The sequence below is a fragment of the Moschus berezovskii genome, chromosome 20 (assembly GCF_049115385.1).
Source record: "Moschus berezovskii isolate FMDL1 chromosome 20, NW_MosBer_1.0, whole genome shotgun sequence".
In the NCBI taxonomy this organism is placed as follows: Eukaryota; Metazoa; Chordata; class Mammalia; order Artiodactyla; family Moschidae; genus Moschus; species Moschus berezovskii.
This window is the reverse complement of record NC_142479.1, coordinates 35,466,939-35,491,063: the sequence shown is the minus strand read 5'-3', so window position 1 is coordinate 35,491,063 and position 24,125 is coordinate 35,466,939. Positions and strand designations below refer to the sequence as shown.

General features: G+C 40.1%; 1 protein-coding gene across 3 annotated transcripts in view; it reads left to right on the top strand.

Annotated features, from left to right (window-relative positions):
* Positions 1–6,821: 6,821 nt before the first annotated feature.
* Positions 6,822–24,125, top strand: part of METTL16 (methyltransferase 16, RNA N6-adenosine) — a 73,181-nt gene continuing 55,877 nt past the window's right edge. Inside the window, exons 1-2 of one of the 3 annotated variants that reach the window (XM_055403531.2) lie at positions 6,822–6,952; positions 12,967–13,094. In XM_055403531.2, coding sequence (XP_055259506.1) covers positions 12,967–13,094 — 128 coding nt within the window. In that variant the 5' untranslated portion in view covers positions 6,822–6,952. Of the gene's footprint in view, positions 6,953–12,964; positions 13,095–20,751; positions 20,874–24,125 lie in introns of those variants that run through there. The other 2 variants (XM_055403539.2, XM_055403558.2) reach the window with 2 other exon arrangements.

The following is a 24,125-nucleotide window of genomic DNA, read 5'->3' as shown; positions in this document are numbered from 1 at the left end:
GTGAGAAAAATGAGGTTTAGAGTCAGAAGTTAGGTAGAACCCAGCATTGCCTGCTTTCTGAGGCCAGCCTTCCTAGAGCTCCTGCACCAGGCTTGTAACTACTGATGCCAGGCTTGTAACTCCTGCTTTTCCTTTTGCCTGCTGCAGATTTCAGGGCTGCAGGGTGCAAAGAGGGGACCCTGGACTGGTGACTATGGTCAATAGTAGGTGGAATGTTGGTAAAGATATTAAAATAGAGCAAAGTTGTCATTTAATACCAGTTCAAGCTTGATTCAATGCAGGTGTACTTGCCAACCCTTTATAGGGCTATGTATTTGGGGAGGAGGGTGAGCTGATGAATGAGACATAGGACTTGCACTCAGGGAGCCAAAACTTGGTAGGACATTAGCTTTAATATTTATATTTATTTATTTGGCTGTGCTGGGTCTTAGTTGCAGCACTCAGGATCTTTAGTTTTGGTATCCCAACTCTTAGTTATGGGATCTAGTTCCCTGAGTAGGGATCAAATCCAGGCCACTTGCACTGGGAGCATGAAGTCTTAGCCCCTAGACCACCAGGTAGTCCCAGGACATTAGGTTTATATATAGGATATTTAGGAGTTCATGAGGTTTATCTAAAAGCAGCGATTCTCAACCAAAGGTACACAGCATACCTGTAGAGATTTTTAAGAATATCTGTGCAGAATATTGCTGTCAGTCACACCTCAGACACACTGAGTTAGAATTTCCTGGAGTGGGATCAAAGTATGTGGATTTAAAAAAAAGCTTTCCCTGGATTCTGATGTACACGCCTAGATAAGAGCTGTTGCTCTAATGCAGTTTTTATTGTTTAATGATACATGGAATTCCCTGACAATCCAGTGGTTAGGACTCTGCTCTTCGACTGCCAGGGGCCTGGGTTTGATCCCTGGTGAGGTAACCAAAATTCCCCAAGCTGTGCAGGAGCACGGGGGAAGATAAATAGTCACTGGACCTCCAGGGAAGTCCCTGTGCTAAATGTTTTATATATATATTTTAATTTACTTCTCACAGCAACCCTATGAGATTTGCACAATGAGCAAATGAAGGCTTGAATAGTTTAAATTATCCATAATCAAAGGGTTAGTAAGTGGTGGGGGCAGGATTAAAGCCCTGGCTTTAATTTAATTTAAACCCCTGTCTGCAGAGCTATGATCTTTCTGGTTTGACCCACAGAGGAGTTAGCAATATGTTTGATGCTAACAGAGAAATTCATCAACAATCCACTTTCAACTTTACTAGTCATACCTCCAAGGCCATCTTCTGTTTTTACCTTTCCAGAAGCAAGCACTAGATAATTTAAAAATAAAAAGTCACTACCAACTAAAGGCATAAAACTTTCTGTAGTATTCTGTTCCACCAGGGGACCCAGTGAACCATACCTTCTGGTATTGGGAGATACCCTGACACAGTCCACTACTCCTGAATTTGGGCTGGCCCTTTGATTTGCTTTAACCAATTAAATATGGGAAAGCACCAGTCCTGAGGCTATCTTGCAGCTTCCACTTTTGCCTTTTTTGGGAAGCCACCATGGGGGGCTTCCCTGGTGGCTCAGTGGTAAAAAAAATCCACCTGGAATGCAGGAGCCACAGGAGACACGGGTTTGATGCCTGGGTCAGGAAGATCCCCTGGAGGAGGGCATGGCAACCCACTCCAGCATTATTGCCTAGAGAATCTCATGGATAGAGGAGCATAGTGGGCTACAGCCCATAGGGTCGCAAAGAGTTGGACATGACTGAAGCGACTCAGCTTGCAATCCAACATGTAAGAAATCTGGCTATTCTGTTGGACAGATTATGTAGAAAAGTCACATGGAGAAGGAGAGAATTTAAGTCTACGGGAAGAGAGAGGTCCAATCATTCCTGTTGAACCAGTCCCCAGCTGAGGCTACGACCTACAGTAAGGCCAGCAGAAAAATGGCAGGGCTACTCCCAGACTTGATTTCACAGTGAGCTAATTATATGGTTGTTTTTAAACTTTTTTTAAAAACTCTCACTGTTTTTATTTTCAGTTATGCTTCTTTCCAGTTTTATTTATATACATACACACATTTTTCACAGTTGATTTCCCAGGCTAATGATAATCCCTTTTCCTCCACAGTTAACACTAGAACATAATTTTTTCCACATCATTTTTTAAAACATTCTAAGAACACTGTTTTCATGGCTGCATTACCATGTTCTACCTAACCGGTCTCCATTTACGACCAATCCAGTTCCCTTAGATAGAATATTTATGATGATATTTTAATTTGAATTCCTTTAAGATCGATTTGTTGTTGTTTAGTTACTAAGTTGTGTCTGACTCTTTTGCAGCCCCATGGACTGTAGTCCACCGGGCTCCTCTGTGAATGAGATCTGCCAGGCAAGAATACTGGAATGGTTTTTTTTCTCAAACAATTCTGTTTATTTATGGCGTGTTGGGTCATCGTTGCTGTGCACTGGCTTTCTCTAGTTGTGGGCAAGTGGGGGCTACTCTCTAGTTGCCTTGCGTGGGCTTGTCATGGCAGTGGCTTCTCCTGTTATAGAGCACGGGCTCTAGGGTAGATAGACTTTAGTAGTTGCGGTTCCTGGGCTTTGGAGCCCGACTCAATAGTTGTGATGCACAGGCCTACTTGCTTCCTGGCATGTGGAATCTTCCTGGGTCACGGATGGAACTCATGTCTCCTGCTCTGCCAGGCGGACTCTTCAGCACTGAGCCACCAGGAAAACCAGGGTTATTGTTGGTGGACCAACAAAAGCCTGTTGTATAGTACATGGAACTCTGCTCAATGTTCTATGCCAGCCTGCATGGGAGAGGAGGTTTGGGGGATAGTGGATACATGTATATGCATGGCTGGGTCCCTTCACTGTTCACCTGAAAGTATCACAACATTGTTAACTGGCTATACCCCAATACAAAATGTTTTTGGTGTTAAAAATAAAAAGTTTTAATTAAAAAAAATAAACTATATGTTTTGGGGTGTTTTGTTACACAACAAATAAAGAAAACACTTCCTCGCCTCTCCTCTCGTGACAACTGGTACATTCAGTTATGTATGAAGCTGAAGTCTGCACTGTGTTTCTCAATTGTATTATTAATACAACAGTTTGCCAGAAGCTTTCACATTAATTACTAGGACCCAGGAAAGCTTTTTTCCAAAGAAAGAGGTACTAGGTAGGGGTCCAGAAGCTCAGCCTTTGGCCCTAGTTTTGTTACTAGTTGTATGCCTTTTGAAAGCCATTTATCTTTTTGTCTCAATTGTAAAATGGGGAGACGAATGCTCACTCTACTTACCAGAGAAGGGTAAAAATTAGTAAAGCCGAGTTGAAAAGTAAAATAAATTTTCAAAAGGTACAAACAACTCAATATAAAAGAAACAACCCAGTCAAAGAATGGACAGAAGATCTAAATAGACATTTCTCCAAAGGATACATACAAATGGCAAAAAAAGATAAAAACAACACATGAAAAGGTTATCAACATCACTAATTATTAAAGAAATGCAAATCAGAACTAAATGAGGTGTCAGATGGCCATCATCAAAACATCTACAAACAATAATAAATGCTGGAGAGGGTGTGGAGAAAAGGGAACCCTCCTATACTGTTGGTGGAAATGTAAATTGGTACAGCCACTATGGAAAACAGTATGGAAGTTCCTAAAAAATCACTAAAAATAGAGTTACAATATGATCCAGCAATCCCACTCCTGGGCATATATCCAGAGAAGATTAATTTGAAAAGATACGTGCACCCCAGTGTTCATTGCAGCACTATTTAAAATAGCCGGGACATGGACACAACCTGTGTCCATCAACAGAGGAAGAGGATACAGAAGAGGCTGGGAACTTCCTTGGTGGTTCTATGGCTGAGACTTCTTCCAATGTAGAGGGTGTGCATTTAATCCTTGATCGGGGGACTAAGATGCTTCGTGGCCAAAAGACCACAACATAAACAACAGAAGCAATACTGTAATAAATTCAGTAAAGGCTTTAAAAATGATACACATCAGGAAGGGGTAGGACATATACACAAGGGACTATTAGTCATAAAAAGAACAAAATAATGTTATTTGCAGCAACATACATGGGTCTAGAGACTGTCATAACGAAGTCAGAGAAAGAAAAATATATCACTTAAATGTGAAATATAAAAATACAGTACACATAAATTTATGTACAGAACAGAAATTAGCATTGCAGATGTAAAAAACAAATTTATGGTTACTAGAGGGGGAGGGCGGAGAAGGCAATGGCAAGCCACTCCAGTACTCTTGCCTAGAAAATCGCAAGGACAGAGGAGCCCGGTGGGCTGCAGTCCATGGGGTTGCTACTAGTCAGACACGACTGAACGACTTCACTTTCACTTTTTGCTTTCATACATTGGAGAAGGAAATGGCAGCCCACTCCAGTGTTCTTGCCTGGAGAATCCCAGGGATGGGGGAGCCTGGTGGGTTGCCGTCTATGGGGTCGCACAGAGTTGTACACGACTGAAGCGACTTAGCAGCTGCAGCAGCAGCAGCAGAGGGGAAGGGGGAAAAAATTGGGAGATTGGGATTGACATATACACACTTTGTTGCTGTTCAGTCACTCAGCTGTGTCCGACTCTCTGCAACCCCATGGACTGCAGCACATGAGGCTTCACTGAGTCAGTGATACTATCCAAGCATCTAATCCTCTGTTGTCCCTTTCTCCTGCTTTCAATCTTTCCCAGCATCAGGCTCTTCCCCTTTGAGTCAGCTCTTCACATCAGGTGGCCAAAGTATTGGAGCTTCAGCATCAGTCCTCCCAATGAATATTCAGGACTGATTTCCTTTAGGATTGACTGGTTTGATCTCCTTGCAGTCCAAGGAACGCTCAAGCGTCTTCTCCAGGGCTACAGTTCAAAAGCATCAATTCTTCTTTAAGCGTTCAACCTACTTTATGGTCCAATTCTTACATCCATACATGACTATTGGAAAAACCATAGCTTTGACTATACAGACCTTTGTATTCAAAGTAATATCTCTGTTTTTTAATATGCTGTCTATGTTGGTCATAACTTTTCCTCCAAGGAGCAAGCGTCTTTTAATTTCATGGCTGCAGTCACCATCTTCAGTGATTTCAGAGCCCCCAAAAATAAAGTCTGTCATTGTTTCTATTGTTTCCCCATATATTTGCCATGAAGTAATGGGACCAGATGCCATGATCTATTTTTTTGAATGCTGAGTTTTAAGCCAGCTTTTTCACTCTCCTCTTTCATTTTCATCAAGAGGCTCTTTAGTTCCTCTTTGCTTTCTGCCGTAAGGGTGGTGTCATCTGCGTATCTGAGGTTATTGATATTTCTCCCTGCAATCTTGATTCCAGCTTGTGCTTCATCCAGCCCAGCATCTTTTTTGATGTGCTTTGCATATAAGTTAAATAAGCAGGGTGACAATATACAGCCTTGATGTACTCCTTTAACAATTTGGAACTAGTCTGTTGTTCCATATCTGGTTCTAACTACTGCTTCTTGACCTGCATACAGGTTTCTCAGGAGGCAGGTCAGGTGGTCTGGTATTCCCATCTCTTGAAGAATTTTCCACAGTTTGTTGTGATCCACACAGTCAAAGGCTTTAGCATAGTCAATGAAGCAGAAGTAGACTTTTTTCTGGAATTCTCTTACTTTTTCTGTGATCCAACAGGTGTTGGCAATTTGTTCTCTGGTTCCTCTGCCTTTTTTATATCCATCTTGTACATCTGGAAGTTCTTGGTTCACGTACTGTTGAAACCTAGCTTGGAGAATTTTGAGTATGACCTTGCTAGCATGTGAAATGAGTGCAATTGTGCAGTAGTTTGAACATTCTTTGGCATTGCCCTTATTTGGGATTGGAATGAAAACTGACCTTTTCCAGTCCTATGGCCACTGCTGAGTTTTCCAAATTTGATAATATATTGAGGGCAGCACTTTCACAGCATCATCTCTTAGGATTTTGTCTGTATAGTCAAAGCTATGGTTTTCCCAGTAGTCATGTACAGATGTGAGAGCTGGGCAATAAAAAAGGCTGAGCACCAAAGAACTGATGCCTTTGAACTGTGGTTCAACCTGAATATTCATCCGAAGGATGGATGCTGAAGCTAAAGCTCCAATACTTTGGTCACCTGATGCAAAGTGCCAACTCATTGGAAAAAACCCTGGTTCTGAGAAAGATTGAAGGCAGGAGGAGAAGGGGATGACAGAGGATAAGATGGCTGGATGGCATCATTGACTCAATAGACATGAATTTGAGCTAACTTAGGGAGATAATGAAGAAGCAGGGAAGCCTAGTGTCCTGCAGTCCATAGGGTCACAAAGAGCTGGACACAACCTAGCAACAACAGCTGAAATTCCATCACCTCCACTAGCTATGTTTGTGGTGATGCTTCCTAAGGCCCACTTGACTTCGCATGCCAGGATGTCTGGCTCTAGGTGAGTGATCACACCATCACGCTTATCTGGGGTCATTAAGATTTTTTTTTGTATAGTTCTTCTGTATATTCTTGCCATCTCTGGCTCACACTACTATAGAAAAAAATCAATAGATAACTAATAAGAACCTACTGTACAGCACAGAGATCTCTACTCAATACTCTGCAATGGCCTATATGCGAAAAGAATCTTTAAAAGAGTGTATATATTTATATGGATAACTGCTTCACTATGCTGTACACCCGAAACTAACACAACATTCTGAAAAAACTTGCTAGCACGCCTCCCTCCCTCCAGAGAGAGCCGCAAACTCCAGGGCTCGCGACAGTTTCTTCTGTCTTCGGAAACTGCTATAGATCTCGCGAGAATACTTGTCCAATCACGAAGCTGAATGAAGGCCCAAGATGGCGGCGCACTGGGAGCGTAACATCTGCGTTTCTAGGATCTTTGCGCAGCGGGTGGTTAAGTCGCTGGGGTTGTAGAGGTCCACACCATACTTGTCGTCTGGCAGGAACTTTGACTTCAGAGGTGAGTAACTTAATATCACGCATACGGGTTGCGAGTCCACTTAACCTTTGTAGCACCCAGGTTCCTTATTCCCAGTTTCTGGGCCTGTGAGGTGCCTGCTTTGGGATCTAGGGAGAGAGACCTGATTGTGTGTGTGTGTGTGCGTGCGTGCGTGCGCGGGGGCGTTTGTGTGGTGGGGATGGGTGGGAGGAGTTGGCAAATAGAATGGAGGCTAGTGTTGTGTAGGAAAGACCCCCTAGGTGGAGGCGGTTAAGTGAAGTCGCTCAGTCGTGTCCGACTCTTTGCGACCCCATGGACTGTAGCCTACTACACTCCTCCGTCCATGGGATTTTCCAGGCAAGAGTACTGGAGTGGGTTTCCATTTCCTTCTCCAGAGGATCTTCCTGACTCAGGGATCAAACCCAGGTCTCCCGCACTGAAGACCCCCTAGGCGGAAATGTTTTAGAGAGATCCAAAACTGAGGCGGGAAGACAGTGTGAGTGGGTAAGGTGAGGACGTGAAAGGAGTGGAAGAGATGGGAGAACTGGCAGTGGCGGGACTGCGGAAAAAGTCGGTTTTATGAGAAAGGGAGACGAGAGAAAATAGAAATTAGAAGTGGTAGGGATCTGTGCAGAAGGAATTAAAAGTTCTGAGAGCAGAATTTAGATTATTTTACAGAATTTTGTATTAAGTAACGAGTGATAGTTGAAGAGGAATATTAAGGGTCAGGAGGAACCAAGGAAACAGAAGCATGGAGATGAGAAAGATGAAAGAAAGTGAAAGCGTCAGCTTACTTAAATGAAGGTCTACCACTTTGGGTTTCTTCACTGACTTGGGTAACCGGGAAGAAAAAGGTCCTGTCCTAGGCCTGAACCTTTTAGAGACTCAAGATGGGGACTGCTTATCAGGAAAGAGAGTTCTGTGTTTTAAGTGCCCTGGACAGTGTAAGAGTTTCATCGTGCTTTCAACAAAAAAACACTTATTGCTTACCTACTCTCCAGGTCCTACTTTAGACTCTGCGATATCGCAGTGAAAAAGACAAGGTATTTTCCCTTATGAAGCTTACTGGCAAGGCAAATTTTAAAAAGTAAAATATATGGAATGTTAGATGGGTAAGTTCTGTGAAGAAGGCTGAAGCAACTAAGGGAGACAGAGGGTTCACTCGCTGCTCATTTAAATGGGGGTACTCAGAAAAGGTATCAATAAGAAAGTGAGGTTTGATCAAAGACCTGAACAAGCTGAGGGTACCTTGCATGTATGTATTTCTGGGGGAAGAGCAACCCGTGCAGACTGAACAGCAAATACAGAACCCCTGAGGCAGGAGTGTGCCAGACTTGATAGAGAAATGACAAGGAAGCCTGTGTGGCTACAGCAGAGTGAGCCAGAAAGAGAAAAGTTTGGAGAGAAGTGGAGAGTGACAAGGCTGATGCCAGGTAAGGGCTGACACTCAGTTAAACTCTGAGGAATGGGGTAGATTTAGCTAAGAACCCATTGCCTGTATAGGGAGTTCCGTTAGCAAAAAAGTGGCTTTATGGATTTGATGTGTATCTGTTCTGATCAAAAGGGTTGAATAATGAAGGAAGTGATTTTAACCATATCTGTAATTTAATGTGTCCATGTGTGTTCAGAGTGTCATGTGTGTTCTGTGATGTACATCAGACAGGGAGGAGAAAGTGGCAACAAATGAGTTTGGAGGGATAGAGTTATGTGTGGCTTATTAATTATTTTGAGTTTCATCAGCCTAAAAGCTTTAGGAAGCCGCTGAAGGGATTTATCTAGGAATGTTCAGTTTTGCATTGGGGTGGGAGGAGGGGTATGTTGTCACCAGGATGAAGTGGATTGTAGGGGCAAGAGTGGTTAGAGAGACATCAGTTAGAGGCTATTGTAGTCAGCCAAGAAAGAGATGATTATGATCTCTGGCCTAGAGATGTGGAGTTGCGCAGGGTGAAAAATGGATGAAAGTGAAGTGAAGGTGTTAGTCGCTCAGTCATGTCCGACTCTTTGTGACCCCATGGACTGTAGCTCCCCAGGCTTCTGTGTCCTTGGAATTGTCCAGGTAAGAATATTGGAGTGTCTGTAAAGCAATTATCCTTCAATTAAAAAATAAATAAGATTGAAATTTTAAAAAATGAAATACAATAAAAATTCTGGAAAAAAAAAGGATACTTTGGAAGTATCCTTTTGGAGAAGGAAGATATTTCCTTCTCCAAAAAATGGATCGGGCCAAGAAATAATTAGGAGACAGAATATTCAGGACATAGTGTGTTTAGAGTGGAGGAGGTAGGGTAGAAAAGGTGCTGAAGATTTCTTGCTTTTGTGCCGTGAGGAAGATCTTGGTGTCGTTGAGCGAAATAGGGAAGATTAGAGGAGGACCTATTTGGGGTGGGTAGAAATGGTTTCATTTTGGACATGTTGTGCATGAAGTGCTTTTGACCCTTTCAAGTGAGTGGTCTGGTGGGCAGTTAGCTGCATGATTTCGATTGTCTGTAATGAAGACAATTCTTTTTTGAAAATGGTTGTTAAATGTGAAAAGCTATCAAAAACCTGAGTTAAGAGTGTTAACATTTATAACCATGTAAAGTTACATCTCTAACAAAGCCTGCAAAGGAAATGTCGTTATTGCTAGGAGATTCTATTGTTGTTTAGTTGCTAAGCCATGTCGACTCTTGTGGCCCCTTGGATTGTAGCGTTCACGCTTCTCTATCCATGCGATTTCTTAGGCAAGAATACTGGAGTGGGTTGCCATTTCCGTCTCCAGGGGATCCTCCCGACCCAGGAATCAAACCCGTGTTTCTTTCATTGGCAAGTGGATTCTTTAGCACTGAGCCACCAGGGATGCCTTAAGAGTTTACAGTAGCTGCTATGGCTGACCTGGGGAAATTAAGGAAGGAAAGACTTTCCTGAAGAGGAGATGCTTGAATTGTGGTAGTAAGGATGAGTGGGAATTAATCAGGTGAAGAGGGGGAGGAAAGAACATTACAGACAAAAGGGGTAATCTGTGTAAAGACCCTATTGCCAGAGTGGAGGGAGAGAAGGAAGAGCAAGGCTGAGACTTCAGCTGATGCTGAAGCCACACGGTGCTGGGGCTTGTTTGTTGGTGAGGTAATGTTTTTTGTTTTTCTCCTAAAAGTAAAGTTTTGAGCAAGTGGGCATGGGAGGAGGACGCAGTGAGATTTGTGTTTAGAAATAATCACTGCATGGTGGAAAAAGGCATGGAGAGAAAAAGTGTGGGTTCATGGAGACCAGTTAAGAGGCTGCTGTAGCAGTATGGGCAGACTTGGATGGGCTGCTGTAGCTGAGCCTGGGGAGAAATAGATGGATCTGAGAGATATTCAGCAGGTAAAATCCATATGGAATACAAGAGGGATAGAGAACTATCAGATGACTCTTAGGATTCTGACTTACATAGTACCATTTAGATGAATGTGTGTTATGAAAAAAGTAGAAAACGCAGAATGATATAAAGAAAAATCACCTGCCATCTAGAGATACACACTAAAATATTTTTAAAATTACCAACTGCTTAGAGATTTACTCAACTACTGCAATGACTTTTCTTCTGGTTTTTATTTCTTGCTATAAATGTGTTAACTTTTTTCCTCTGTGTATTCTCAAGGAAAACAAAATTACTGTGTTTGTTTTCAATTGGTTTTAGTTACCTAGAAATGGCAAGACTGAAATTTATAATAGAAGTTGGGACAGAGATGTTTTTTGGTAGAGTTTGAAATCAGGAAATTAAAAAAAGAGAAAGATGTTTTTTGAAACTTTAGTGACTTCATGGTTCACAACCAAATAGTCCACCCAAGACCACTGTAAAAACTACCCTCTGACTGTAGTATTCTTGGTAGTAGATTTTATTGCTTTCTGCCACGTTGATGCTTTTATTTTTTATTTCTTTATTTGGCTGCACCAGGTCTTAGTTGCAGCATATGGGATCTCGTTCCCTGACCAGGGATTGAACTTGGGGCCCCCGCATTGGGAGCCTGCAGTCTTAGCCACTGGACCACCAGGGAAGTCCCACTTTGATGCTTTTAAAGGGAATAGTTTCAATTTTCTTCCCTTGGTTTAAAAGAAAAAGACTCATCATATGTTGCATATACGTTTTTAAAAATTGTGGTTAAATACATATAACAAAATTTACTACTTTAACCTTTTTTAAGTGTACCATTCAGTGTCTTTAAGTATATTCACAGTGTTGTGCAACCATTACTACCATCCATTTCTTTAAGTTTTTCATCATTCTAAACACAAACCATATACCAATTAAACAGTAATTCGCCATTCCACCCTCCTCCCACCCCCAGTAACCTCTATTCTACTCTGTATGAATTTGCCTATTGTTGACTTTTCATATAAGTGTAATAATATAGTATTTGCCCTCCTGTGTGTGGCTTATTGCCCTTAGCGTAATGTTTTTGAGGTTCATACATGTTGTAGCATGTGTCCGAATCCATCACTTTAGGGCTGAATAATATTCCAGTGTATATACTTCCCACATTTTGATTATTTGTCTGCTTGTGGATACGTGAAGTTGCATCCTGCCTTTTAACCATTGTGAATAACTCTGCCATGAACATTCAGTCAGTCCAGTTCAGTTGCTCAGTCATGTCCAAATCCTTGTGACCTCGTGGACTGCAGCCCACCAGGCCTCCCTGTCCGTCCCCAACTCCTGAGGCTTGCTCAGACTCAGGTCCATTGAGACAGTGATACCATCCAACCATCTCATCCTCTGTCATTACCTTCATTAAATCTTTCCCAGCATCAGGGTCTTTTCCAATGAGTCAGTTTTTCCCATCAGGTGGCCAAAAATTGGAGTTTCAGCCTCAGCATCAGCCCTTCCAGTGAATATTCAGGACTGATTTCCTTCAGGATTGACTGGTTTGATCTCCTTGCTGTCCAAGGGACACTCAAGGGTCTTCTCCAATACCACAGTTCAAAAGCATCAATTCTTTGGTGTTCAGCTTTCTTTATGGTCGAACTCTTACATCCATATATGACTTCTGGAAAAACCATAGCTTTGACTATACAGACCTTTGTTGGCAAAGTAATGTCTCTGCTTTTTAATATGCTGTCTAGGTTGGTCATAGCTTTTCTTCCAAGGAGCAAGCATCTTTTAATTTCATGGCTGCAATCACCATCTGCAGTGATTTTGGAGCCCAAGAAAATAAAGTCTGTCACTGTTTCCATAGTTTCCCCATCTATTTGCCATGAAGTGATGGGACTGGATGCCATGATCTTCGTTTTTTGAATGTTGAGTTTTAAGCCAGCTTTTCCCCCATGAATAGTATGGAAAGGCTGTGAACATTCCAAGTACCTATTTGAATCTCTGCTTTCAGTTTCTTTGGATCTATACATGGGATTGGAATTGCTGGATCATATGGTAATGTTTAATTTTTTAAAAAACCACTAAACTTTTCCACAGCAGTCATACCATGTTCATTCCCACCTGCAATGCCTGAGGGCTCCAGTGTCTTTGTATGCTTGCCAGTACTTGCTGTTTTCTCTCTTTTTTTTTTTTAATAATAGCCATCCTAATTTGTATGAATTGATAGCTTATTATGGCTTTGATCTGGGTGTTCATTGGAAGGACTGATGCTAAAGCTGAAACTGCAATACTTTGGCCATCTCATACGACGAGTTGACTCACTGGAAAAGAGTCTGATGCTAGGAGGGATTGGGAGTGGGAGAAGATGGGGACGACAGAGAATGAGATGGCTGGATGGCATCACCGACTCGTTGGACATGAGTTTGAGTGAACTCTGGGAGTTGGTGTTGGACAGGGAGGCCTGTCGTGCTGTGATTCATGGTGTCGCAAAGAGTCAGACACGACTGAGCGACTGAACTGAACTGAACTGAATAACATAGAACATCTTTTCATGTGCTTATTTGTTGTATATTTAAAAATATAGCTGCTTCTTTCTCACATGATTAGCAAAGATGTGTTGGCTGTAACTGTTGACTTGGCAAGCACAACTTTTTGTGTTGATTTTAACTAAATATGCTGATTCCCCCCCCCCTTTTTTTTTCTTTTAAAGATGGCTCTGAGTAAATCAATGCATGCAAGAAATAGATACAAGGACAAACCTCCTGACTTTGCATATCTGGCAACCAAATATCCAGATTTTAAGCAGCATGTTCAGATAAATCTGAATGGAAGAGTGAGGTAGGTAACAGATGAAGAATTCTTGATACAGTATTATTCTAGTTTAATTTGAATGGACCCTGCATAGTGGGAAGTATACTGGACTGATAGTAGACCTGAATACTAACTCTAGACTTTTCCTTAAACTTCTCATCTGACCTTGGACAAATCACTTCTCTCGGTTTTAGCTTTTTAATCTATTAAATAAGAAGATTGGACCAAAGGCTTTTAAGTTTCCTTCTGACTAAAAAACCCAGAAAGCAACAACAACAAAAACCTCTTGATGTCCAGATTATTGCTTACTCATCAGGGTAACTGCAGAAACCTTAGGATTGTGCCCTCAGACCTGGTGGGGGTCTGAGGTCCTTATTTTAAGTGTATATTTATTTTGTTGTGAGGTAGGAGAATAATAACCAGGACCTCAAAACTGATTTCACTTCAGTATTACTTAGGATGTCACTAAATTCAAGTTTAAAAGTTAATTATTAAAAATTAAGAAAATAATAGGTATGATGCTTCAGGAAATGGCAGAGATGATGATAATGTTATGGGAATAACTGATGTTTGTGTTACACCCTTGAGAAGGAGATCTTTAACTGCCATCCTAAATTCTATGTGAGTTACAGAGGAGGGTGGAAATTTCAAGCCTGCCTGGGGCAGGAAGAGCAGGATTCAGGGAGAAGTGGAAAGGTCAGTAACAATAGGATCAGAAGGCTTGAGGCATTTTGCTGACCTCATCCTTCCTCTTGGCGGACTTCTTACAGAAGTGGAGGCCCCGGGGCAGGACTTAATGTGGGGGCCAAGATATCCTAGAAATCCTAAAACTTTGTGTATATGTATTTATATTATTTTTCTGGGATATAATCCTTGGTTTTCACCAGTTTCTCAAAGAGATCTGTGACACCACCCCCCCACCAATACACGAGGTTAAGTCAGATACCCTAGAACTGTGATTTCCAAGCTTTATTGTCAATTTCACTCCGTGAAAGTTGAGCACAGCTCCATGTGTGAATGCTTATATTACTTACCATGTTTCTATAGTAAGCATCTTAGAAAACAAACTTCAAACTGGAAATTAAAAATATATTTAAATAAGAGTTCTAAAGATTCATCTTTGGCACCTTACTTTGGAGATCACCCTGAAGATACTGAATTGGTGTTTCTCTGTGTTTAGATCACCTCTACCATTGTTCTTAAACCTTTATTTCATAATTGTGTCTATGGAGGTTTATTTATCCTAGTAGCTTTAGAAAAAATACAGTTTTGTTATTCTTTGTTTCTTCTCTATACTTATTTTTGTGCTTAATTTTTTTTCTTTTGCTTTTTTTTATTATGTACTTAATTATTAAATATCTATTGATTTTTTAACTATTTTGTGCCAACTTCTAGGAAAGCTGTAGTAAACAAGAAAGACCTGGTCACGGCCATGTTTGGAAGTGGACAGATAAATAGGCAGTTAGCCTTCAGTGTGGCCGAGCCTGTGGAGCACTCAGTGGAATCACACAGAAGGGAAACCTGACCCCAACCTTGGGATTTAGAGAATAATTTGAAACAGAAAGGTGGTCTCAGTTGTGTTCTGAAGAATGAGTCAGGTAGAAAGAAGAGTGTTACAGGCAGAGGGAGTGGCATGTGCGAAGAGCACAGTCGTGGGGGACTGGAACAGCTGCTGGCGTGTGGTGGACACATGACAGGAGGTGAGGCTGAGAGGGTGATGCTTGCAGTGCTGTATAAGGCCGTGAGTCTGGAATTTATCTTAGGCTCATGTGCGGTGAGTTCTTGTGTCTTCAGAATTACCCATCCCCATCCTTATCTACTAAAGTTTTAAAGCAAGCCAGTAACATTCAGAATTGTTTCAGTTCAGTTGCTCAGTCGTGTCTGACTCTTTGCGACCCCATGAACCGCAGCACGCCAGGCCTCCCTGTCCATCACCAACTCCCGGAGTCCACCCAGACCCATGTCCATTGAGTCAGTGATGCCATCCAGCCATCTCATCCTCTGTCGTCCCCTTCTCCTCCTGCCCTCAATCTTTCCCAGCATTAGGGTCTTTTCAAATGCGTAAGCTCTTCACATCAGGCGGCCAAAGTATTGGAGTTTCATTGTCAACATCAGTCCTTCCAATGAACACTCAGGACTGATCTCCTTTAGGATGGACCAGAATTGTTTAGATAGATGTAATCTCTGAGCACTGTAGAAGATGGATTGCAGAGGGAGTTAAGACTGGAAGTATAAGTGAGTAGGGACTGGTTTCAGGAATCCACATTAGATACATTGATGGCCTAACTTGGTAGAGGGAGGAGGGATATAGATGACTGGGTGAATTTGAGAGAAACTGATAAACAGGACTAGCAGGATATGGTAGAAATTAAGAATGAGCCAAGTGACCTCAGTCCAGCAGGAGATTAGATGATAGTGCTGTTTACTGCAGTGAGGAACAGGGCAGAATGAGCTGGATTAGGGGAGGTGATATATTTTCATTTGGGGGCACACTGAATCTGAAAAGTCTATGCCGTATCCAAGGTGGGTAGACAGTTAAAACGGAAGTCTGAAGAGAAGGACCCATGGTGCTTTGGAGGTGATGTTAGTGAAGGCCTTGGTCTTTGAACTGAATTCTGATGGCTGAATAGAAGGGCGGAAGAGTTCCAAGTGTAGACAGCAGAATTTTGTGAGAGCCCTGGTACATCTGCAGAGCTGCATTAGATGGGGCTGAAGTGGATACAGGATAACAGCCTAGGGAATACTGGGAGATGAGACCGAAAGGAAGACAAAGAACAGGTCACAAAGAGCCTTTCATAGTGTGCAAAGAAGAGTGAACTTGATTGCTCAGACTTTAAGGAACCAGAGGAAGATTTTTAAAATGGTTAGATTTTTAAGATGGCTTTAAGATTTATATTTAAAAAAAAGTCACTCAGAGCAGACCTCAAAATCTGTTACGCAACATATCTGAATGGTTTAAGGGTATCTGACAAGTAATAGAGATTCAATAAATATTTGTTGAATGCATGAAAATAATTCTTTAAAATCTTAACTATATGCCATTTATAAATGCCATGCTCAAAACTAAAATTGCCAATAAAAAATAAAGGGATGGGCAAAATCATGCTAGAAATGAGGCTTCCCTCCAAATTAAAGAAAAGTAAAATAGAAGACAAAAAGCCTCAATTTATTAAGAAAAGAAAACACGTTTGTCTTTTGTCTTCTGAAAGGAATAACTTTCAGAAAACTTAAGTGTTTGATGTAATTCAAAGACATTTTTCTTTGTAGTTCGAACCAAGTAGATAAAAATAAACAACAATGGCCTTGGGATTTTCAGAGAATCAGTGAATGCTTCAAAGACAATTAGGCAAAAATACTCTTTATATATGCTCTTTTTCTTGGAGTTATTGTTTAGTCACTAAGTCATGTCCAAATCTTTGCGAACCCATGGACTGTAGCCCACCAGGCTCCTCAGTCCATGAAGGGCTTAAAGCTTTAACCTATAATTTAGAACTTCACTTTTAAAAGAGTAGTTGACCCAGAAAAGGTTAAGAACTACTGATAAGAGTGCCTAAATAATATAATCAGTGGGTTTGATTTAATGATATATTTTGAACTTTTTAATCTACATGTATGAACACACATTCTTTTTAAATAGCTTGCATAAGCTTCTAACCCTAGAAGTGACTGAGTTGGAACTCTAACTTAGTCTTCTGCTTCTCTTATTTATTGAGTTCAAAGATTAGAAACAAAAAGAATTGCAGTTTTACAGATGGCTTGATTATTGTCTACCTGAAGAAACATTTGAGAATCACCGAAAAATTTTCAAATGATTACTGATAAAATATACATATATATATATTTTAAACGTATATAAATAAATAAAGGAAAATTGATAGCTTTCTAGATACTAGTTGGAAAATATAATTACAATAAAAGATCCCGTACACAGTAACAAAGAGAAATAGGCAGACACTTGGCAAAGAAAAATGTTAAGACCATGTGTATAAAGCAACAGAATTGCTCTCAGGGGTCTAGGGGAGACAGTGAATCTAGGGACACAGTATGTTTCTGGATGGGAGAGCTCAATAAAGTTAATATGTCAGTTTTTCCCCAAATCAGAATCCTCCTGAGGTTTTTGGGAGAGAAAATGACATGACATTTCTTTTGTTCTAAGAAAAGATGCTCAAAGCAAATGTTCTAAATGGATGATGGAAAGGTGAAGGAGTGTAAACTCTCCCATATGGGTATTTAATATACTGTGAAGTTCAAGGAATTAAAACATTAGAGAAGCATTGCTGTAGGAATGGGCCCCCATTGTCTGGCACAAAGTGGCATTCAAGTCTAAACAGCATGTGAACATTAAATAGAGTGAGTCCAGCCTGCACTGTACTCAGTACTGAACCTCCCAGAGGGAGTGTCGAGTGGACAGGGTGAATCTTCCATTCTTAATCAGTCTTGACTCCTGTGTGTTCCTCATAATGTGAACGTTACAGTGCTGTGAATGATTAAAGAGCTGTCACAGTGTTATTTTGGATTTTCACTTTACAGGCTTACTTTAGAACCTGACTCCTAAGTAAGATACCACCCCACCATGTAAAGACTATAATGTAGAATAAGAGCATTTCAGTGTTAAGGGTGGAACTAGACAGAAACCTTTTTTTTTAAGTAATGGATTTTTATTTATTTATTTTAGTAATGGATTTTTAATAGATGCAGTTGGAACAGCTGTGGGGAAAGTGCATTAGATTCCCTTTCCTATGTATTATGCAAACTAAATTCCTGATGGTTTAATGATTTCAGTATATTTATTTTATTTAAAAACTAGGAAAAAATGTGTAGGTGAACTGTTGAATGTTGGTTTTAGGAATAGTCTTTCTAAGTAAATTCCAAGGATAGAATTCATAAAAGAAATTTTATGGATTCAACTGCCTAAGAAATAAAAACTTTTACATATCAAGAAACGGTAAAAGGTGACAACACATACAGTCTAAGTATTTAAAGCATATAGCAAAGAATTAGCTCCCTTAAAATGAAAAACTCTTAGAAGACAATAAGAAAAAGGAAAAAACCTTAATATATAGGTTAAGGATAAAAATAGGCAATTTACAAAATAAGAAAGACAAATGGACCAAATTAGCAAAGATAAAATACACACTATTCATCAATGGCAAAAATATGGTTGAATAGGCATAGTGATAAAATGCTGGTAGGATTGCAGCTTTGACAGTTCTAAAAGCATACTTAAATGAAATAATGTATGTTTGAAGATGTTTATTCCAGAGCTGTTTATAACAAGGAAAATTGGAAATAATTTATATTTCCAAAATTGTATATTCTTACAGTGCAGTTGCCTACAGTGGAATACCACGTAGCCCAGGGAATGGGTATTACAGATTATAAAACATGATTTTATTTTAGACTGAAGCCAGAGTATCTGCAGATATGCTGTGCATAGAAAAGGACTTAAAATCATGAACCTGGTGTTCACAGTGGTTGTTTTGTGGTAGGCAAAGGTAATTTTAAAAGTTTTTGCAAGGAGAACCAAATTTGTTTGTGAGGGGATGGAAAGAGGATGAAGCGAACTTGAGGAGAACTTCTCTTACTTTAACAATGGGAGAGTATGAGTTTATCTAAAGTTGACAATAAGCACATAAGGGGTCTATGATTTGGTGGCTCAGATGGTAAAGAGTCTGCCTGCAATGCAGAAGACCCAGCTTTGATCCCTGGGTTGGGAAGGTCCCCTGGAGAAGAGAATGGCAACCCACTCTAGTATGCTTGCCTGGAGAATTCATTTTACAGAGGAGCCTGGCAGGCTATAGTCCACGGGTCACATAGTGCTGGACACAACTGAGTGACTAACACTCACACACACGTTAGAAGTAGAAGAGATGTCCGTTTTTTTAGGGTAAACGACCTACCTCCTTCTGGACATCACCCCCCTTCCTGCTTACTTAGGTAAGAGTCATTTATGATTATATGCATCAGCAGCATGTTCTTTATTTTTATAGTGGCTTTTTAACGTAACGGGCTTCCCTTGTAGCTCAGTTGGTAAAGAATCTGCCTGCAGTACAGGAGACCCGGGTTCGATCCCTGGGTTGGGAAGATCCCCTGGAGAAGGAAATGGCAACCCACTCCAGTATTCTTGCCTGGAAAATTTCATGGACACAGGAGCCTGGTGGGCTGCAGTCCATGGGGTTGCAAAGAGTCAGGCACGACTGAGCAACTAACATGTACATACTTTAACTTAACTCAAGAAAATACACAAAAAAGAATGGCCAAAATACAAATCCAGCTAGTGATGGAAAAGGAATCCCAGACAGAACATTAGACCTCAGATGGATTGAAGTGTCATTTATTTGTTGAGCCCTGAAGTGCTCTCTGAAGGCAACCAGGGTGTGGTGTGGAAAGGGGCACTTCTGAATGAGTCATCCTAAGGACCAGTCTTGAGAGTGCTACTTATCAGCTGTGAAGTTTTAGATAATTTTCTTAGCTTTACTGAGACTGAATTTCCTCATCTAAAAAGGAGAGATAAAAGGGCATACTTTGGATGTTTGTCGTAAAGGTTAGCAATGACATGGGCAAAGTGACCTAACACATTGGAGACAGTAAAGGCTATTTATTCTTATTGTTATTAAGACTGGTATACTTGATAAGGTGTCAGGGATTGCTGGTGTGATCTCTCTCCCTTTGTCCCTCTCTCTCTCACTTTCTCTCTCTTTCCTGCATCTGTCACTGCTTTGTTGTAATCATATCTGACCATTGCAATTAGATTTCAGTTTGTGCTTTTCCACAGTAACCAGCCCCATAGGAACATCCTGCAGTCTACTTGAGCCCTGTCAGTTGAGTCTGAATAGAGTATGACACTTAACTGATTTGTTTTCAAAACCAAAGTCCCAGCATTGAAGGGCTGTGTCATAGTTTATGACTGTACCATTTTTAGCACCTCAGTGAAGACCTAATGAATAGAAACCAGTGTTGGAGTAAGGTGGGGAGGCTTCAGCCTCTGTTGTTACATAAGGTTCAGCCTATACAGTGTTTGTTACTTTAACCATGGTTACAGAGTGTATCTTTCCAAACTCCATCCATAATGGTGATACTGTATTCATCAGTAGCAGGGCAAGAGTCATCCTGGGGAAATTAGGCATGAGCCTGTTGACAATAGGCCGTTTTGTTTCATGGAGCTGGATGTGTTAAGTGAACAACAAGACTGATGGAATAAACGGCTGATTTCCACATGAGAGCTAATTCTAGTCCCTGTGCCTCCCTGTGCTCTCAGAAATGAGAGTGAAAAAAGATATTGCCTATGCTCAGAAATTTTGACTGTCCCAGGGTACTAAAGTGACCTAGATAATTAACTAGAGAAGTCGGATGACTTCACTTCTGTCCTACAAAAAGATTTCCAACCCTCAAATTAGTGTCTGTATTTTCTTAGAAGTAAGTAAACAACCACTTGTGTGGCTAACAAAGTCTGAGAATCAGCTCTTCATTGATTTTTGTTTATTTTCTTCAATTAGACTAGCTTTTGCTTGATGTCTTATACTTTTTGGTGATTAGGGTGTAGTTCCTTATTAATAAGTTATATGTTCTATCCCATCAAAGTAAGTACATTTTTTAAAATAATGAGAATTGTTTATATAAACAACAACTCTGTTTGAAGGCACTAAGAAAATATTAATTATACTGCTGTTTCTCTTGCTCCAAGTGTTTCATGAAGCCATGTAATTAATGCTCAAGCTGTTCAACTATCTCTTGGTGATTGCTGTCAGTGTGGGAAATACTCTGGTTTGGTCTCCGAAAGAATTGGCTCACTTTCACAGAAAACAGGTACTCTGGAACCAAGGATCTGTTTTCCTTTTTTGAAAAAGATATTTTTAAAACTATTATTATACAAACATTTATATATTGTACAAACATTTCCCATTACATTAATGGGGAAATTATGGAAATATGTCCTTCCTACCTACAGTTATAGTGGTAATGTTGCGTACATAAAAGAAAAAAGGTCAAAAAAAGTTCTTCCACCTAGAGATCAAATTACTTTGTTTTTTCCTTTCTAAGCCCTGATTTACTAATATATAGTAATTTTTGTGGCTGCGATTTTGATACAAGTATAACCAAAGGACTTGACTTAAGCATTTTCCATATATTTTCAAAACACTTACGGTTGTTTTGAAGGTGATATTATGTAACATATTTGCAGATAATACAAAAATATGAGAATGTCCACATCCAGAGGTGGTTCTCACCCTTCCAGATTGTTTTCTGTGTGAATTCATATAGAGGGTCTTTTTGTCTTATTTTTATTTTTACAAGAATGTGATTATAATGTACATATATGCTTTTTCCCAAACTTGGGGTTTTGTTTTTGTTGTTGTTGTTAGTTTAATATATTAAAGAACCCTCCTCATACAAGATTGTGGATCAGCCCAGTCTTACTGCTTTTCATGACTGAAAAGTGTTCTCTTGTGTGGATGCATTTCTGTTGACTACTTTCAGGTTGTTCCTAATTTTTCTGTAAAGCTTAATTGTATTTAACTATTTCCCTTACTCTTGGACTTTTTTTTTTTAACATTTCACCAAATTTAGGGTAAGTCACTGGCCTTAGCTAGAAAAATTGGAGTACTCTTAACTGTACTTGGAGAACAAATGAGAGTTTGGATGACTAAGGTTTTCTTCCCTGTCATTTGCTCATCAGCTAAAATAGGAATCCACATTTAAAAGATCAACTTGATTGATCAAGGTGGTTTCTTATTATTTTGTAAGTAGGAGTTTGGTTCTTTGGCTAATAAAGGGTTAACAGTAAAGGTCATTTACAACTACTCCAGAATCTTTGTTTTTATATATTACTGTCTCATTGCTTATTTGACCATAGGTGTGATAAGTTAAAAATAATTCTTAAATTTAGTTGTGGGTAGGTATGAGTTGGTGGAAACTCAACAAAAGGCCATACATTTGGCTTTTGTTTCTGTTTGACAACCTGTTATTATTTTTATAACTGTAATTATTATATTCTAATTCAATTCAATTCACCATGTGTACTTTGGCTTCCCTACCCTCCCCCATCTCAAGAACCTTACATAGTCCAGTAAATTCCTTTACTTAAAGTCTTATCAACTAACTTTTCTTCCTTTTGAGTTTTAAAAAAAATTGAGATATAATTCACATATCATAAAATCATCATTTTAAAGTGTACAATTCAGTTCTTACTAGGTTCACAGGTTGTGCAAACATCACCCACCACTATCTAATTCCAGAAGATTTTCATCACCCCCAAAAGAAACCCTGTAACACATTGAGCAGTCATTCCCCACTACTCTGTCTCCTCAACCCCTGGAAACCACTAATTTGCTTTCTGTCTCTAAAACTTTGCCTGTTTTAGATGTTTCTTATAAATCAAATCAGAGTATGTGGCCTGTGTAATTTTCCATTGACTTCTAAACATGTTTAAGTCTTCCATTAAAAAATTAATAAAGAAACCTCTCCATCAGCCTTGTTACTCTGCCCCCCCCTTGCATAACTCATCTTCTTGAAGAATTATCTATTTTTCCGATCTCTATTTTTTTCATACCATACTTAATCTTTAGCACATTTCATGGTAGATTCTACATTCCACCACTCCAAAGCAGCTTCTGAAAAGGTGTCACAATCACTAAATCCAGTTTCAGTTTTCAGTTGACTTCCGAGAAGCAGTTTTCTCTGCTGACACTCTTACAGACCTTCGTGGACACCTTCTTCGCACTCTCCTGGTTTTCCTTCTTCTGCCCTCTCTGTCTGCTGACGTAGCTTCCTTTGTAACAATTGGACATACAGCCATTAAAGGACTCTTCTAGGCTCAGTGGGAAGCTCTTTTCCTCTCACTTGGTGTTTTCTCCTTAGACACTGTCACCTGTGCTAGGGTCTCATTGTTTGTTTGCCAATAGCTTATACATTTGTTTGTGCAGGCCAGTTTTCTGAGTTCTATACCTAGAGATCATGTTTACTCAATATCTGCACTGGGATGTCTCAAACACGGCTCTCAAATATGATATGTTTCCTCAAAAATGGTTCTCTGCCTGAGTTCCCAGATTCAGCAGATGGCACTGTCTGTCCTGTTGAACAAGCCAGAACCCAGGAGACCCCTGTAAACACATCCTCCCTCATTTTGCGTATCGGTCCATCAGCAAATCTTGTTAAGTTTTCTTTTGTAAATGTGTCTAAATTGCTGTCACTTTTCCCTGTCTTTGCCACTGCTGCCATCATCCAGCCTTTTACGGCAGTAGCTCTCTAATTGGCATCTTTGCTTCTACTTGGTCCATCTTTATTCCATACGAGACATAACTCCTTAACATAGATTATAATTATCCTGATGTGATTAATAGCTCTTTCACTTTCAGAAGAGTCCTGATTAATTGATAAAATTATATGGTTACCATAATGATAAGGTCCTCTGTAATCCAGCTTCTCTCTTCCTCTCCAGCCTCATTTTAAACCGTGCGTGCTTACTGTGCTTTCTGCATGTTAGACACAGTGGCTGTCTCTCAGTACCAGGGATGCCCTGTAGGTTCTCTCCTGCCTCAGGGTCTGTGCACTTGCTCTTCTCTTTACTTCAGTTCAGTTCAGTTGCTCAGTCGTGTCCGACTCTTTGCGACCCCATGAATCACAGCACGTCAGGCCTCCCTGTCCATCACCAAAATGCCATCCACATTCCCTTCTCTCAGTTCTTTCCTTTGTTAAATTTTTATTCTACTTTTAGTCCTCAGGGAAGCCTTCTTTGACCTTCCCAAGGCAGTTCCACTTAGTAGGTAGGTTTCATAGCACAGTGTACCTATACTTTTATATAGTATTCATCACAGTGACAATTTTGTGTATATTTGAATGATTCTGGGAATTAATACCTACCAGACTGTCAGCTTCATGAAGGGAGAGATTGTATTTGTGTACTGCAACATCTCCAGTATTTTGCACAATGGCCAGCACATAGCTGACATATAATGTCTGTTGAATAAATAAAGGAATGAAGCAATCACAGCCTCTCAATTCTGACCTAAAAAAATTAAAAATTAAAAAAAAAAATTCTGACCTGGTCCATATAACTCA